General features: G+C 37.7%; 4 protein-coding genes across 7 annotated transcripts; 1 reads left to right on the top strand and 3 right to left on the bottom strand.

The window, feature by feature from the left end:
• Positions 1,106 to 3,410, top strand: LOC104713605 (sugar transport protein 7). Of its 2 annotated transcripts, XM_010430785.2 has the most exons (4): positions 1,106 to 1,123; positions 1,480 to 1,734; positions 1,825 to 2,144; positions 2,274 to 3,410. In XM_010430785.2, exons 2-4 carry the CDS (start codon positions 1,590 to 1,592, stop codon positions 3,357 to 3,359), a joined length of 1,551 nt encoding a protein of 516 aa, XP_010429087.1. In that variant the 5' UTR covers positions 1,106 to 1,123; positions 1,480 to 1,589; the 3' UTR covers positions 3,360 to 3,410. The 2 variants fall into 2 exon arrangements, with proteins under 2 accessions (XP_010429087.1, XP_010429078.1); XM_010430776.2 differs by lacking the exon at positions 1,106 to 1,123 and having other exon boundaries at positions 1,330 to 1,734.
• Positions 3,416 to 4,275, bottom strand: LOC104713622. Its single transcript, XM_010430794.2, has one exon. It carries the CDS (start codon positions 4,220 to 4,222, stop codon positions 3,740 to 3,742), a length of 483 nt encoding a protein of 160 aa, XP_010429096.1. The 5' UTR covers positions 4,223 to 4,275; the 3' UTR covers positions 3,416 to 3,739.
• LOC104713599 (vacuolar protein sorting-associated protein 51 homolog) lies at positions 4,389 to 10,296 on the bottom strand. The gene is made up of 21 exons (XM_010430763.2): positions 10,218 to 10,296; positions 9,934 to 10,138; positions 9,331 to 9,470; positions 9,153 to 9,207; positions 8,966 to 9,073; positions 8,730 to 8,828; positions 8,531 to 8,608; positions 8,312 to 8,389; positions 7,970 to 8,122; positions 7,640 to 7,740; positions 7,496 to 7,563; positions 7,300 to 7,373; positions 7,150 to 7,216; positions 6,841 to 6,956; positions 6,469 to 6,738; positions 6,268 to 6,384; positions 6,122 to 6,193; positions 5,988 to 6,038; positions 5,046 to 5,282; positions 4,765 to 4,941; positions 4,389 to 4,677 (listed from the first exon to the last, which is right to left on the bottom strand). The coding sequence occupies exons 2-21, from the start codon at positions 10,102 to 10,104 to the stop codon at positions 4,546 to 4,548; spliced, it is 2,364 nt and encodes a 787-aa protein (XP_010429065.1). The 5' UTR covers positions 10,105 to 10,138; positions 10,218 to 10,296; the 3' UTR covers positions 4,389 to 4,545.
• On the bottom strand, positions 10,811 to 16,134 carry LOC104713584 (histone-lysine N-methyltransferase EZA1-like). Of its 3 annotated transcripts, none has more exons than XM_010430742.2 (17): positions 15,991 to 16,134; positions 15,624 to 15,743; positions 15,260 to 15,528; positions 14,897 to 15,055; positions 14,563 to 14,647; positions 14,317 to 14,460; positions 14,180 to 14,227; positions 14,028 to 14,099; positions 13,138 to 13,736; positions 12,909 to 13,056; positions 12,395 to 12,615; positions 12,190 to 12,321; positions 12,010 to 12,097; positions 11,866 to 11,913; positions 11,648 to 11,776; positions 11,492 to 11,569; positions 10,811 to 11,152 (listed from the first exon to the last, which is right to left on the bottom strand). In XM_010430742.2, exons 1-17 carry the CDS (start codon positions 16,027 to 16,029, stop codon positions 10,961 to 10,963), a joined length of 2,571 nt encoding a protein of 856 aa, XP_010429044.1. In that variant the 5' UTR covers positions 16,030 to 16,134; the 3' UTR covers positions 10,811 to 10,960. The 3 variants fall into 3 exon arrangements, with proteins under 3 accessions (XP_010429044.1, XP_010429054.1, XP_010429047.1); XM_010430752.2 differs by having other exon boundaries at positions 15,624 to 15,740; XM_010430745.2 differs by having other exon boundaries at positions 15,994 to 16,134.

Raw genomic sequence — 16,746 nt, 5'->3', positions numbered from 1 at the left:
TTGATAGATTTTAGGGAAGTTGATATGATTTATGGTGAAATTCTTTCAAATCCCACCTAAAACCATGAAATTTGGATTTCTGTATTTTAACTAAACAAATCTTCTCAAATCCTCCAGAATCCCTAAAACTTATTAAAATCCAAATCCACAAACTTTTTTGAATAACAGTGGATTTTAAAGTAGATTTTTAAATCATCATTTCAATAACAATGGATTTTAGGAGACTTTTTAAACTCCATGATTGAATAACATAAGATTTGTAAATTTTACACAAATCACTTAAAATGTCAAGTTGAATACACCCCCCTTAGAATCTATGTTCAATTTTTGAAAAATGGGCCTTAATTATATATATCTAAAAAAAAGAAGCCTTAAATACATGTAGATTTAGTATAGATTTGCACTTGTTTGCACATGTCTATCACTAATCCTAGAAATCACACCGGGTTATTATGTGTCTCATAAAATCAAGTTAACAAAAGTTCATAAATTATTTAGAAATCAAAAAAAGGATAAGGTTTTTTCATCAGATGAAAAGTTCATGTTTTAAATCAACAAAAATATAAACTTTAAGATTTTAATGAAATTTTTCCTATCACATTTTTTTCCATATAAAATTGTTATCTTCATCGTCCTCCATTCGTGAAAGCTAACTTTGTTGTTGATTTCTTCTTTGACACTTGTCTCAAATCCATCGCTACGATGTGTAGTCTTTAAAGCTATAGACTCTCTTTATTTGTATTTTTATATTTTAGTCTCTCTGTATACGCTCGACTATGACTTGTATTTTTGCCTTCATAAGAACTTGGTCAACATCATTCTTTAACATCGCCTTCATCTTAGGCGATTAAAATTCATGAAATAAAATAGCAAACACACACAAGTCTGATTCATTTTTTCCCCAGTCTACAAAAAATCGTCCCATCTTCTTTGTAATAATTTTACCTTTTTCTAAAAAAGTTATTCCCAGTTTCTTCCGGAATCTGTTTTGTGTCAACCTACGACGAAGACCATCATCACACACACTTTTGTCTTCGTTTACTTTCTGTCTGAAACCAAAAACTTGTTTTTTTTTTTTTTCTTAAATTTCCATTTGTTATTTAACACGACATTTGGCAATAAGGTAAAAAGTCTCTTTTTTCTTTTCCTTGTTTTCTTCTGTTATGTAAAAAGTAGGATATTCTGATAAAAATTCCAACGATCATTAAGATTTAAGAAGACATGCAATGCATCTCGGTATTAAATATGTATTATTAAAATTTGTAAGTGTGAAACTGAAAGAGATAAGGTTAAGAAAATGACCTCTCTTTAATTCTCAAACTAAAAACCAAACAATGATGCACCAAACACAAATTCACACGCAATTATCACAATTCTCAAAGTAGAAAACCTAACTCATCGAAATTGAATCTAAGCCACGTGATTGTCAAGGATGCATATGTAATGTATATACCTTTTTTTTGTTTCATTGTCTGTCAGATTCTGGAATTTCTGGAATTTGAGTAAACACACCAAAAAGTCAACCATTGCAGCAAAGTCTTTTAAGAAGAATCAAAGAAGAGGGAAGAAAGAGAAGGAGGAAGAAGAAAATGGCAGGAGGATCGTTTGGTCCGAACGGTGTGGCTAAGGAGAGAGCAGAACAATACCAAGGGAAAGTCACTGGTTATGTCATAATCGCTTGCCTTGTTGCAGCCATTGGTGGATCTATCTTTGGATATGACATCGGAGTCTCAGGTTCTTCTTCCTCTTTCTTTTTTTTTCTTTTTCGGAATTCAACATCTCTGAATCTTATCAAACAATGGCTGAAACGGGTTTTGTTTACAGGAGGAGTTACGTCCATGGATGAGTTTCTTGACGAGTTTTTCCATGCGGTTTATGAGAAGAAGAAGCATGCTCATGAAAGTAATTACTGCAAATATGATAATCAAGGGTTAGCTGCTTTCACTTCTTCACTCTACTTGGCTGGTTTGGTTTCGACTCTGGTGGCTTCACCCATCACTAGGAACTATGGGAGGCGTGCTAGTATTGTCTGTGGTGGAATCAGCTTTCTTGTTGGAGCTGGTTTGAATGCTGGAGCTGTGAACCTAGCTATGCTTCTTACTGGACGGATCATGCTCGGTGTTGGTATTGGATTTGGAAATCAGGTTAGACATAATTGATTGGTTGATTTCGCCGATAGACCAATCTCATCTTTTGTGAAAATTTTACCTCCTTTAGTCGGATAGACCAGTCTCATCTTTATGAAAGTAGGCTGCTTTGGTTTTGTTTTTCAGGCAGTTCCACTGTATTTATCAGAAGTGGCACCAACTCATCTCCGAGGTGGTTTAAACATGATGTTTCAGTTAGCTACAACTCTTGGGATCTTTACGGCGAATATGGTCAACTTCGGTACTCAAAAGCTTAAGCCTTGGGGATGGAGACTCTCTCTTGGTTTAGCTGCTTTCCCGGCTCTGCTTATGACGCTTGGCGGCTATTTCTTACCCGAGACTCCCAACAGTCTGGTCGAAAGAGGATTGACAGAGAGAGGTCGACATGTACTGGAGAAACTAAGAGGAACCAAAAACGTCGACGCCGAGCTTCAAGACATGGTAGATGCGAGTGAGCTAGCGAATTCCATCAAACATCCTTTCAGAAACATACTGCAGAAACGACACAGGCCTCAGCTAGTCATGGCTATTTGCATGCCTATGTTTCAGATCCTCACTGGCATAAACTCCATTCTCTTCTACGCTCCTGTTCTGTTCCAAACAATGGGATTTGGTGGCAACGCATCTCTCTACTCATCAGCTTTAACAGGAGCTGTTCTTGTTCTCTCAACATTGATTTCCATAGGATTAGTAGACAAATTAGGAAGAAGAGCTCTTCTCATCAGTGGAGGAATACAAATGATAATATGTCAAGTCATAGTAGCAGTGATCTTAGGAGTGAAGTTTGGAGACAAGCAAGAGCTATCAAAAGGGTACTCAGTCATCGTAGTCATCTTCATCTGCCTCTTTGTTGTAGCATTCGGATGGTCATGGGGTCCTCTCGGCTGGACCATACCAAGCGAAATCTTTCCTTTGGAGACACGTTCAGCAGGACAGAGCATCACTGTTGCTGTAAACCTCCTCTTCACTTTCATCATAGCTCAAGCTTTCCTCGCTCTCCTCTGTGCATTCAAGTTTGGAATCTTCCTATTCTTTGCTGGTTGGGTCACTGTAATGACCATCTTTGTCTATTTCCTGTTACCTGAAACCAAAGGAGTGCCGATTGAAGAGATGACTCTCTTATGGAGTAAACATTGGTTCTGGAAAAAAATATTACCTGCAACAACAAATCTTGAAGCTGATAACAACAATGACACAAACAGTTCTGCTTGATTCTGTTTGTATGTGAAGAAGAAGAAAGATTAGTTTTTTTGTTTGTTTGTCTTCCATTATACTAAAAAGGTTTTATTGCATAAAAGAGATGTGATCATGACAACTACAAAACTTCAGAATCCAAAAACAAAAACACAAAAGCCATAACAGAAGAGTCATCATAGTGACTTTTACAGAGCAATGAGCAGAGAGCCAAACTTTGGTTGTAATTGGAGCTTTGAGATCACATTCGCCATCATCTTCTTCTTCTTCTTTCTTCTCTGAGATTTGTTTGTTTATCTCACTTCACATGATCCTGATCCTTCAACGTCTGCGCCTCTTAAAGACTGGTTGCAATTTTAGGGTTTTAGTTTTCTCCCCAAATCTCTTCTTTTGGAGATCTAAAGGACGAGATTGTTCTTCTCCAAAAAACATGGGATCGGAACAGAGCTGGGAAGCGGCGAAATAGAGCAACCAGCTCCGGCGAAGATCTCCAATCGTTTTAAAGCTCCGATCTGTTTCCTCACAGTCTCCGGTTCAGGTCCAAGTCTATTAGTCGACGATACAATCAAATCAACATCATTATTCACCATCTTCTTCTTCGAATTCGAAACAGGTCGTCTTGTAACATCGCAGCTACTGTTGTTCTCCTTGTTGTTAAACGCGCTCAACGCCTCGCCGCGTTTGAGGATCTTGACTTGTCCCATCACAAGATTAGTATTCGCCGCCGGAGATTTGATCACCGTAGGTTGAGACGTCGTCGTAGGGTTTCGCTTGCGTCGGCGAGGAGGAGCCGCTGTAGCACCGTTAGAGTTGCGGTTAAGGCGAGGATTAGGGTTACGGTGGGCTAGGGTTTGAGAAGAGAGAACCATCGCAGCGGCCATGACTGGAGGAGATACCTTTTTCTTTATTATTAACTTTAGAAACAAGTCTATCGAGGAAGGGAACGTTTTTATAGTAACTAAAAGATCCGTGTGAGTTGTGTGACTCGACCGACCAAGCCAAACGGAACCGGTTATGACTTTTTTTAATTTATTTACCCTAATTTAGTCAAAGCAACTTAAACCGGGTTTGGTTTAACACTAGAGAGTTTCTGGAAAATACATATCAATTTGATGGTTTTGATTTACACTACGGAAGATATAACAAGAAGCGGGAAAAAATTGGCAAAAATCATGACACACTTTCTTTTGAGTTATAACAATTTTTAAGAGGAAACTGTGTTGTTGTTGTTGTTGTGCTCCTTTGATTTAGCGAGTTTAGCTTGTATGAGTTTGTCCAAGATTGGTGGCTCCAGTGGAATCACATCAAGACATCTCTCAGAAGCCGCAACGATCACCTGTTATTACAAATACACAACACAGTCCGAGAGGGTGAATGATGATCAGTTGCAAAAGCAAAAGAAGAAGCTTTAGGCGTTAATCACCTCGTCGAGCAAGAAATCAATTGCAGCTTCGTCCTCAACTGTTTCTTTCAAAGGAGCTTTCAAGAACTGAATGTCTAACTGAATCTGCTGGAACCCGCTGCGGTTAAACGTTTGGAGCCGGACATATTCTTGCAAACTCTTCAAACAGAGTTTCACTGTTGTTGTAACAACTGATTCCTGTAAGTAATAAGCATCAACAAAGATATTGTGTCAGGAGATGACAGAACGTGTGTGGGTTTGATCAAACTAAAAAGGGAACCTCTGTTGTTTCGTATTTATACCTGGGTAAATTCAACCTTGGTGAATATTTCTACTTTTTGCTTGAACAGTTTTGCAAGATGCGTCTCGAAAAGCTGACTACGAGCTCTTTGTGAATTCGACCGTGTCATCTTATCGTTATGGAGTGTATTACTCCGTGATGAAGTTGTAGTGTTGCTTCCGTTGCTGTCTGTTCTCTTGTGCTTCCGAAATGTCCCTTGAGGTAAAACTTGTTTCACTTCTTTACCAACCTCTTCTAACTGTGAAGCAGAAATCCAAAACAAATATGAGTTATTGCATGTTCTTTAGTTATAAAGATTGAGGAAGAGAAGAGTTGTCATCAAACCTCGTGAAGAAACATATCGACATACATGTGAACCTCTCGTGGCTCCTTGTGCTGCAGAATATTTAGAATCTTTAGAAAACAATGACTGATAACATGCTTCTCTAACAAGACTAGTCACATGACAACCGCGATACCTTAACCCAGTTTGGTGTCTTGAACCTTTTCCTCAATAAAACTGATATCTTCTGTGTTCTTGTGTCTATGTACTGAAATATGAAATGATTTTAGTTAGTTGAAGTTAAGTTTCTGTGACGACCACAAGTTTTGGAGTTTAATTCATACATGCTGGAGAAGCTTCTCGCTGGCTGCATGGAAGACCCGGCATAGTTCTCCAGGAATAAAAGCAGGTCCATTCTCAAAGGCTTGGGAATTTCCACCAGAGAAGGAAGCAGCTATTTCCTGAATTAGCATATANGGAGTGTATTACTCCGTGATGAAGTTGTAGTGTTGCTTCCGTTGCTGTCTGTTCTCTTGTGCTTCCGAAATGTCCCTTGAGGTAAAACTTGTTTCACTTCTTTACCAACCTCTTCTAACTGTGAAGCAGAAATCCAAAACAAATATGAGTTATTGCATGTTCTTTAGTTATAAAGATTGAGGAAGAGAAGAGTTGTCATCAAACCTCGTGAAGAAACATATCGACATACATGTGAACCTCTCGTGGCTCCTTGTGCTGCAGAATATTTAGAATCTTTAGAAAACAATGACTGATAACATGTTTCTCTAACAAGACTAGTCACATGACAACAGCGATACCTTAACCCAGTTTGGTGTCTTGAACCTTTTCCTCAATAAAACAGATATCTTCTGTGTTCTTGTGTCTATGTACTGAAATATGAAATTATTTTAGTTAGTTGAAGTTAAGGTTCTGACGACCTCAAGTTTTGGAGTTTATTTCATACATGCTGGAGAAGCTTTTCGCTGGCTGCATGGAAGACCCGGCATAGTTCTCCAGGAATAAAAGCAGGTCCATTCTCAAAGGCTTGGGAATTTCCACCAGAGAAGGAAGCAGCTATTTCCTGAATTAGCATATAAAAATTTCTCAATTCCGCTACCAATGTGGTTTAAACTTCAATTATCAAACCAGTTGTAAGACTTGTTACCTCAGAAACTCTCGGGATGACCTTTTGTTCGACGAAGACAGAGAGCTGCGCCAATACAAGGATGAGACCAGCATGGATTTTGTCACTCGATTTTCCCTCTACCAAACCTCCTTCAATCTCCTTTGATGAGCTAGTTTTTCCAGAAAGTACTAGAAATTGAGCTTCAAGTGACCTGAAGAAGTCTTGAAATCCATTCTGAATCCAGCCAATGATTAAGTCCTTCATCTTGACAAATATTCCAATGTTTTCATCAAGAAGCTGACGGAAGTCCTGAAATGATAGAAACAAATATAAGCGTTTGAGCATGGAATTTGTACAGAGGAAATGACGACCAAATTAAAACATCATAATAAATAACAGAAGGAAATATACCTGGAATATATCTGTGGTGCCTTGTAGCCCTGCCTTTTTACTAGCTTCTAGGACAACCTTCAAGACTTCCTCCTCTACTGCTTCCTTTTGGTTGATATCAAACTTCAAGATGGTATCTGTCATGTATAGACCTCATTATAGTTCTGATTTCTTCAATCACTAAAACTTCATGAAGATATTAATCTACTCTTCAGATTTACTTAAGTGCCATATCACAGAACTTATTATGAATTATTCAAGCTATACTCATCCTCTCTCTTTTCCCACACTAAGAAATTTTGCATCAACAGAAATTAGGAAACAGCAAACCTGATATATCCTGTTCAAGATGAGAAAACGTCCTTGCAACGAATTTCTTAACAGTGACCTGGGCAGCCTGAGATGACGAGCACTAGTAATCATATACGGTTCTACACATCATAGTAAAAACATTTAGCCAATAAATTAATTGAGGTCAACCTCTGCAGATAAATCAGAGAGCTCAGCCTCAGGTAGCACCTCGTCCATAAGTACCACATCTTCCCATATGATTCCTATGTCCAACATAATTCAGATGAAGTATACAGTTATTAGACTGATTTAGTAAAAGCTTTCAAAGGGAATGGAATGCAACATAAATAGGAGACAGTAGTACAAGGAAAACCACTGTACTCACGAAAAATTCGAAGAAAATCTGCTGCAGAAACCCGCTTTCTTATATATAGATCCATGTTCTCAAAGTGCCTACATATGTGTCAGAAATAATGCAGGTTAGACACAAACAGAGTCTCCGTTTATGGATCAATGAAAAGTGCATTACATTGCAGTTAAGGCTCTCGCGAGTTTAAAAAGTCTTTCTTCTGAGTCGGGGAATATTTCTCGATAAGCACGCATGGCCTCAGAAAATCCACGCACAGCATCCTATGAGAAAAAAGGGGGCAAACATTTGAATATTGAAAGTGCACAAAAAAAGTCTGATAGAAGAAAGGAAGTAAAAGAAAAGAATTCTTAATATGATTGCTATTGAGAACCTCACTGAAATGCAGCTACTGATATTCAAAGTGCTTAGTAATACACTCAGGTTTACTGTTATTCAACTAGCAATCATAAGAAGCACAAAACAAAAGGAAGCGACATAGTTCATGTTTACCTCATGAATTTTAGCAGGATGTTGCTCATTGCTTTCCGCATCATTAGATGAATCATTCTGCTCCGCAAGTAAACTTGCTTCCTCAGGCTTAATTTGAAGACCATCAAGAGATTGTTCCAGCTTTTCCAACAGTTTGTCCTTTAAGCTATCAACCTGCAGGATATCCAAAATTATGTCACAACAACCACTGATCCGTGTATGCAATAAAGAAAAAACTCCAATTATATATATAAAAGAATACAAACATTAGGAACGTTCTAAGTAGGTCCAACCTTCACCCAGATTACAGATGATTTAACAAATTAAACATCACAAATAATAGAGCTAAGAGAGAGTACTAACGGGAACATCCAGCTGCTTAAGAAGCACTGCAGCTTCAGCTCTCGCCTGTATGGATTCTGAATCTGAAAATAGCTTTGTCTGTCAAACAAGAAAAATTAAGTTTCTCATATCAAGAATTTCAAATAAATACAAATACAAATTCATAAAGACCAGTTATTTGTTTATATGGTTGATAAACAAAAAGGTATTTGTGTAAGCTACTAGGACCAAAAGCTACACCTGCAAGTTCTTTATGATGATTTCTATAGCTTCTTCCGAAGCTCGTCTGCAGTCTTGGAATGATGTATCACCATATACCTGAACAGAAGGAGAAATTCTTGTTATTAAAGATTATCGCTAAAAATAAGTCTGAAAAAAATTGCCCCAATAACACTGAAAGGGAACTATATGGGAAATTTATTTCAGTAAAGATATAAACCTTGAGAATTGGCATTGCTCCAATATAGAACCTGACAGCATCGCCATAGGTTTCTGACTTGATACATTTTTGCAGTCTTGCAGGTAAATCATAGATGAACTGTTCTTTTACAAAAATAAGTCTTGAGTAAATTCACAATAGCAAGCAGCATACCACTGTTTTAATAATTAGGTGACAACATGGCAACTAACATAACACAGTATATAAAATGAGCCAGCAGCAATGATTCAACATACCTGAACTTTACGAAGAAGATTACGTGTCCGGTGCAGTTTCTCTATATGTTCTCTTTTTTCGAAAAGAGAAGTATTGACCCCATCACTCCTTGATTGCACTGACATTATCTGCAGGAGTCACTATGGGTTAGAAGTTCATACAATATTAAAAGCTAAAACTAAATGTTATTCCAAGTGTTCAAAACACCTTCTGAAGAAGCTGGTCCATATTGCCTTCCATCCCAAAAATATTACTCTTCATCCTACCAGGTAAAGAAGCAACTTTTTTGACTGGTGTGATCAAATCATACACAAAAAAGTGTTGAAATGTTTTAAGAGAATCACACACTAAACACATGAAACGATCCACGACCCATTACAAGTACCTTTTGATGGTATCTGTAGCACTGATAAACTTGTTGTAATTTTCATAGACTAGCATTTGCAAGTCTGTGTCAAGATTTTTAATCTCGGCAGCCATTTGAACATGTCTTTGCAGAAGCACCTCCAGATTCGACTTTTTAATCTGCAAAGGCCAATAAAACCACCAAATCGTGGCATATTATTTCTCGATCAGTCACTCACACTACTGTCACCATGCTTAACAGAAACCTCATAAATCCAATTGAGTGAGGAACCATAAACCTCATAGATCTAATTAAAACTAAATTTGGCAGAATTCTCATACGATTCATGACCAACCACATTGATCCATATATGCACACCCAATCAAAATTTTAAAAGTCCTCTACAAACACCTTGCACTGTAAAGGGCACAATTCAAAGGTACCAACTATTTTCAGGCTCCAGAAGATACTAGTCGGATCTAAACCTAACTTTGGAACGAACTCCTCACAAAACAAGATCAAGGAACCGTATCTAACTTCAGTGAATCGAAATACTCAATAATTGATAACAATTTACAAGCTATTGACGCTTGTGTGGTCGATTCACGAATAATCTAAGGGGAAAAGAAAACGAAGACTAACCATGAGATCCATGTACTGATCAGCATCGAATGAAGTGCTGTTGATGTTATCGAAAGAGGCGCTGATCGATGAACCACTCGTCGAGATTGAAGGATCCGGAGCGTAAAAGCTCGACAATAGATCTCTCATTCTCTTCGCCTTTTCGTCCATCGGAGCTGCCTCCGTAGCCATTGGTTCCTTCCTTCCTCCAAGACGACGAAAATTTCTGTTACCGGAAGCAAAATTGAAAAATGCAAGAAGATGGTCTGGATCCGACTAAATCAAGTGAAGGTGGAAAAGCTCACCAGCGATGCGATGTGAGAAACTGGGAACGGAGCCGTATCCGACTCGAACTATGCCTCCGTTGGTCCAAGGTGTGTTTTAAAATCCGTCCCTCGGAACTCCTAAAACCGGAAACCGGTTTAGCGTTAATAAGATTACTGGTTTACTTACTCTGGTGTGTTCGATTTAATAACTTAAATCAGTTTTATTCGTTGAAGTAATTAAACCATCCACATAAAGAATGGGATGTTAAGGAAATAATTAGAGATCGAAAGATACATTTCCATAATTGATATGAGTGCTTTGAAGCCGGTCTGTAGATCCACAGTCCGGTTAAAAGATTAGAGACAACCAATCATTCGTTAGGAAACTTGAATTCAGAGTGATCTGTTTAGAAGTTTTGACAATCTATCCCGCCCGACATAGTCCAGATTAGAGCTTCCATCTCCGAGCGTAGAAGCAAAAAAACTCCAACTCAAACATCTCCGGTTCAGTGATTAGTAACTAAAAAAATAACTATCATTACTGGAATCTGATTAACCAAAGACAACACTATTGTTTTTGATTGGCCTGTCCACCAAATAAAATTTTAATTATTGACCCAAATAATAATACATACATAAATTGTTTTATCCCCTATATCAAGATAAATTAAAAATCTCAACACTAATTAAAATATAAGCACAAGTTCCAGCTTCAATATCATCTCTCATGATCTATACTTTTTAGTTTAAACGAGGCTCTTATTTTACATAGTCAGCATTCATCAATGAGACTGGTGCTTTCTGGCTCTTCGATGAGTAATGGCTGAATCATCTTTCTTTGATCCTTCAGGTTTGCGAGCCCAAGCTGGTGCTTGGTCTGGTCCATATCTGTAGTCATAGAAAAGCTCCTCACTTGCTTCTATCCGTTCGTTTGCAAAAATTCCCACCCTGTGATCTCCTGCCACAAACATTACCTACAACACAAACAAAGACCCTTAAGTTTTTCTTGTATACATAATAAAACTCTTTCCACATCAAGAATGATATATTTACGAAGATTGTAGACACAACTGTCGTTTGATCATAATTTACAAAGCTAGATTTGTTTTCTTTAGTATTCGTACTTAGCTTTGTATAGAATGCTACTCTCGCCTCTAATTTTTTAGAGCTCTTTATTATTGATACTAGTCTTTACCTACTCCTAGTAAACATTATAACTGGAATTTCTGAATAAGCAAAAGAGAAGGTACAATTACTAAAAGATCATGTGGTTTTTGATACCAAAACTGATATGAGCGAGGAGCTTTTGGTACCTTAGCGTAGCAATTGGGTTTTGCTGAGTGATTGGCAAATTTCAGCTTGTCTCCTTTGCGCTGAGCATCGAGGACATACTGTAGATATAGAAAACAAACTTATAGATACTAAGTCCAAGAGGAATATATCAGATAGGAGGTAATAGATTTAGTCACCTGATCATTCAAGTCAAAGAGGAAGGACGAATTTGCCCGGTCATATATTTTCCCACGCTTATCTGCCTCACGGTGTGATATCAATTCGCCAGTGTATTCTCCGAGATATTCATTTTTGCTGACCGAGTTCTGATGATCAGATGAGGATTAGATTATTTATAGGTAAAGAGAGGAGGTATGAAACAATAGTTACTGAGAAAGAGATTAACATGATTTACCTTTAGAAAAGCACCCCATCCAGCAACATCAGACTTTCCCAATAGGATCTGGTAAATATAGTACACAAGAAACTAGATTTATTAACAATGAATACATTTATTTTTATTTTTTTGTATATGCATGATTTAATGACGACGTTATACCCTCTGTTGTTGCCTCAGGAGAAGTCTCATGTTTCCGCATTGCCCTTCTCCGCGTCTTGGTGCTTCACCGAGAGTACCATCTCCACAACTGAGTAAATAAGCAAGTCTTCTTAAATTACTCATCAAATAGTAGATTCAATTTATTTTTCACATCAAGAGATCTGGATTTAAACTGATTACCTAACCCAGCAGTTTCTGCAAACATCTGGATCGCATTCTCTGCCAGCAGCAAAGCAGGGACACTGCCTGCTTCTGCATTGACTCTTTGCACAATGACATCCTCGGAAACGATTTTTGCAGCTTTTGGAGCACCTGAATTGAAATCAAGGGATTAGTATAAGAATTAAGAAGATCCTCTACATTTGACTTGTATTTGTTTGCATACCCGCAATATTTCTCGCAGCAAGTTTCATTAGTTAGACAAGGGCAATCCTTTCCACACATTGACACACATCCACACGGCGTGTATTGTTTACAGGACTGGTTTTTGCCACCGGCTATTCTTTTCCAGACAGATGGATGACCAGCAGACTTTGTAGAGTATTTCAGCTTTCGGGTTTTGCCTTTTCTACGGAACAATCTTGTCCTTGGAGGCACCTCATCATCCTGTCAAGTAAAGTCAGACAGACATGGCATGAGAATATCGAAAAAAAATATCAAATAAGATAAACACTTGTTTAAGCCAACTAATAGGCAACTATCCTTTTCTCTTGCCCAATGCAGTTTCAGGGAAATTAAGTAAAATGATTGGCTGTTCCAGATCAAAAATTATTCTGCTGGATTAGATCTCTAACCCTATCAGTCTAGCAAACTAACTTTCTATACACCAATGCCCAAAGTGATAGAGACTACAGAAAAACTGAAACGAAAAAAGGAACCTAGGAAGATCAAGAGCTTACATCATTCCCTGGGTCAGTCCTACCATCATCCAACAGCAAATTTGGGGTGCCAGATCTTCGAAAACATGAAACTTCGTTTTCTCGCATGTAACTGGACACATCTAGGCATGTCTTCAAGCCAGAAAGCAGGTTTCTTGCAATAAGACAGCTGAAACAGCATGAACAAACATACTAGATGTAAATACATGTTCAATGTGTGAAGATAATATTTTATTAAGATCCAGTTTACCTGTTTCTCCCAAAGATTTCAACTCCCTTCAAGTAAAGATCCTTCTCAATAGGCTTCCATTCCGTAGATGGTTGACTTGTCTCAGACTTTTCTCCAATGATTATTGCTCCATTTCCACTAACATGGTCTGGCTGACAAACCGAGGAACCACCATCATGGACCAAATTGTCTGGAATACGCTCAGTTACTTTTGCATCAGTTCCTGAGTCTCTATCTACTTTATTGGTATCAAGTGTTCCACCTTGATCACCCTTTGTGCTATCTAATGCCTGATCTAAGCTAGGGATAGGATTGACATATGATATATTTGTATCCGAGGCTGCGATCTTCTGTTTCTTGTTAGATGAACTAGACAGATCATTGGAGTCTTCGAGATTCGGGAGCTCGCGCTTTCCCCTAATTCCATGGCCATGGTCTACACCGGAGGATGAATCTAAATTCATGGAATCAACATCTGTCTTTTCAACTTGCATATTGACACCACCAGTAGCATCATGAAGGTCATCAGAAGAGACAGCCTTGCTGCCTTCCTTTTCTGAAGCTTTCTCTTCTGTTCTAGATGCAAAATTACTGCTTGCTCCTGGTACTTCTCTGACCGCCTGCAGATAAAACCATTAACATAAAAATGATGATTATCCAAACTCCTGAACAAAAAGAAACTCATACATAAATAAGACTATGCACTCGTACAACTATGATGAAAGATTACTCCTCTAGCAAACATTTACATGCTAAACCTCAAACCTAGAGCAGAATACTAATGACATCAATTCTGATCTCACTGCTCAAATATAGTTTATTAAGAAAACACACTAAAATGAAAACTGTTTTTCCTTAACTACAAATATACTCCTCTCTGTGAGTGTTTAAAGAGACATAGAGAGATAGACCTGGATGTAACAATTTTTGCTGCAGGGGATCCTATCACCTTCATAATCAGACCAATAAGGCTGTTTTTCACTCTGTCAACCATAGTCCTCTGTTATGTTGAAAAATTAGCAAATCTAATCAAAGTAAAGAGTAAAGACTGATTGACGCTTACAGCAGTAATCAGAGGCTGTGAACATCCATGCAGACGACAGTCAAACACCTGTTAGAATAACAAAAGAAGGATAAACATGATTAACAACAAATTCGTAACGCATGATCTCTCTGTCACAAAAGAAAAATTCCAAGTACCAAGCAACGGCGGCAGAAAAGATTATCAAAAGAATCTAGAGCAGCACCAAGGCCCTTTTCTAGAGATATTCCCAGCTTGAATCCGGAATTGGAAAAGCCCTCAACATTCTCCACATTCTTCAGCTTGAGCTCATTGTATCTTTCCTGCAGCAGACAGGAAAGCCAAACACCATTAGTGAAGAAGAATAAAAAGACCAGAAAAACAACATCAGATAAACAACAAGAACAAGATGACTAAAACTACACCAGAATGTCTGAAGCATCTACGCTAAGGAACTGGCAAAGAGCATCCTGCACTTTCTCACCCATGCCATACTCCTGCCCAATCGACCTGCCAATTGAACTCAAGGAATTAAGAAATTTATATATAGTGAGATCAATTTCAAACTTACTGCTAAAAAGAATGAAATTTCATATAACTACGACAGATTTCATCTTTCTTTAGCATCAACAAATGCTTTTTATTGATTAATAAATTCCACCCAGGTACTTCATTCCTCAAATATTAAGATAAGTATACTAGTATCACAATTTGCCCCCAGTAAAGAATGTGACAGTAGTGAATCTCTGCAAAACTAACCATATAACGGAGTCTTCACCCTCGGAATATTCGCGTTTTTCCTCCTCAGGTTCTGGTTCTTCCTCACTATCGCTGCATATTAGTGTCTCACCACCATGGTGCTCATAGTAGATTTGTCGTCGACCAACCACAGACTGATCTTCAGCCATTCTTTGATTTCTGCATTATTATCTTATATTTTTCAGACAAGAAAAAGAAATTCACATAATACGGAAACTGAATATTTTCAGCTGAAAATGAAATTGTCAATCCAATGAGGAGATCATTGTGAAACTTCTATACTCAGAAAAACAAACAACCACAATTGTACTCAAAACAATGTGATGATAGCTATAGACGAGAATGGAAAAGAAAAGTGCATGCCTGTCCAAAAAAATCCAGGTAGTGTATGGGGGTATCCTCTCAGCAATCGGAAGCTTAACACTTGCAGAGATAATATCCTTAGTAGGAACATAGTCTCTATCTCCCACCCCATGAGAAAAACCATTCAACTTGCAGAGTGGAGTCTCCATCCTCGAAGCAAACAAATTGCTATTTTCATTCTCCCCTGATGAGGTAACCCGGTTCAACGCAGCGGACGATAGAGGAATGACATTGACATCCACTTTCTTTCTATTAGCCTCAAACTTCTCCTACATTTCCATGAAAAATAATCAAAACCAATAAATGAATTCATAAATTGGGCAAAAATCAGAAAGAACATCATGTATATAGAAAGATCACTTACTTTAATAGACCTAGCTCTCTCTCCTTGAATTTTCCTTTTAAGCTCACCCAATCTGTTCTCCAAACCCTCGATACTAACACCATCATCACCATCATCGTCATCATCATCTACATGTGACTTCTATTTAGAAATCAACAAGGGAAAAGACACAAACACTAATTAGGTCCATCATCAACTCAAACAGTAAACAAAAGTGAGAGAAGCCGATCTTAATTTGACAAAATCAAGCGGGTATATACACGAACAATCAATCAGATGGGAAAAAAAAACGCGAGTGAGTGATCATGCGAATACGAGCTAAATCAGATATAATTCCAAACAAAGTAAGTATGGGAAAAAAAAAGGAGATTCAAAAGGTAAATCTGACTACGATTCGTTCGGAGGAGTCGCTATCTTCCTTCACCATTGATGCGTCCTCGAGCTTTCCGCTACTCTATCCCTCTCTCTCTCTTTCTCTCCCTCTCTCTTAAGAAGGACGAACGAACGGAGTGTGGAACTGGGAAGGGGGGTTACAATTACAATACAAGGGGAAGCCACACGCGTGTGTATGAATAGTGCTTATACGTGTGGCATATTAATTATTATATTTCCTTTTTAAAACCAAAAAAAAATAGTTATATCTTGACTGATGGATTTTAGAAACTTTGCTTAAGGGAGACAATTAATTTATATTTGTGATAATGTTTGTATCTTAATGGGTATCATCTAGCCTAGTATCATCCGCGAAAAGGGAGGTGAGATACTGAGGGGTTTGCACGAGAAAGTTGCAGCCCTTTGGATCCTTCTATGTCATTCCGCGTGCTTAATCCCACAAAACGAGCGTTTCTGAGCGTTTTTCTCTGACACCAAAAAAAGTAAACGTTTCTAATTTTATGCATAAAATAAAAAATATATATATAATAGATCTTCTGGTCTAATAATACCTTCTCTACATATGATTTATATATAACGAACTAATGATACATCAACCAGCTCAAAGTTTTACATTCGAGATCATAATTTAGATATTTTTTTTTTTGTTGAAAAAGATATTCATATCTGATGATTGTGGTAAACACTTAATTAATTAACCAAATAAGAAACATATATATACAAAATTTCATAATTTAAAAAATTACTTTAA

This window comes from Camelina sativa, chromosome 2 (genome assembly GCF_000633955.1).
Source record: "Camelina sativa cultivar DH55 chromosome 2, Cs, whole genome shotgun sequence".
In the NCBI taxonomy this organism is placed as follows: domain Eukaryota; kingdom Viridiplantae; phylum Streptophyta; class Magnoliopsida; order Brassicales; family Brassicaceae; genus Camelina; species Camelina sativa.
This window is presented reverse-complemented; position numbering and strand designations above follow the sequence as displayed.

Coding starts and splice junctions, on each gene's coding strand:
- LOC104713605 (XM_010430785.2), top strand. CDS start 1,590: ATGGCAGGAGGATCGTTTGGTCCGAACGGTGTGGCTAAGGAGAGAGCA. Junction 1,735..1,824: donor ATATGACATCGGAGTCTCAG/GTTCTTCTTCCT, acceptor TTTTGTTTACAG/GAGGAGTTACGTCCATGGAT. Junction 2,145..2,273: donor GTATTGGATTTGGAAATCAG/GTTAGACATAAT, acceptor TTTGTTTTTCAG/GCAGTTCCACTGTATTTATC.
- LOC104713622 (XM_010430794.2), bottom strand. CDS start 4,222: ATGGCCGCTGCGATGGTTCTCTCTTCTCAAACCCTAGCCCACCGTAAC.
- LOC104713599 (XM_010430763.2), bottom strand. CDS start 10,104: ATGGCTACGGAGGCAGCTCCGATGGACGAAAAGGCGAAGAGAATGAGA. Junction 8,390..8,530: donor TCATCATAAAGAACTTGCAG/GTGTAGCTTTTG, acceptor CTTGTTTGACAG/ACAAAGCTATTTTCAGATTC. Junction 5,283..5,987: donor TCGATATGTTTCTTCACGAG/GTTTGATGACAA, acceptor TCTGCTTCACAG/TTAGAAGAGGTTGGTAAAGA.
- LOC104713584 (XM_010430742.2), bottom strand. CDS start 16,029: ATGGTGAAGGAAGATAGCGACTCCTCCGAACGAATCGTA. Junction 15,056..15,259: donor ACCTGGATTTTTTTGGACAG/GCATGCACTTTT, acceptor ATAATAATGCAG/AAATCAAAGAATGGCTGAAG. Junction 13,737..14,027: donor GCAAAAATTGTTACATCCAG/GTCTATCTCTCT, acceptor TTTTATCTGCAG/GCGGTCAGAGAAGTACCAGG.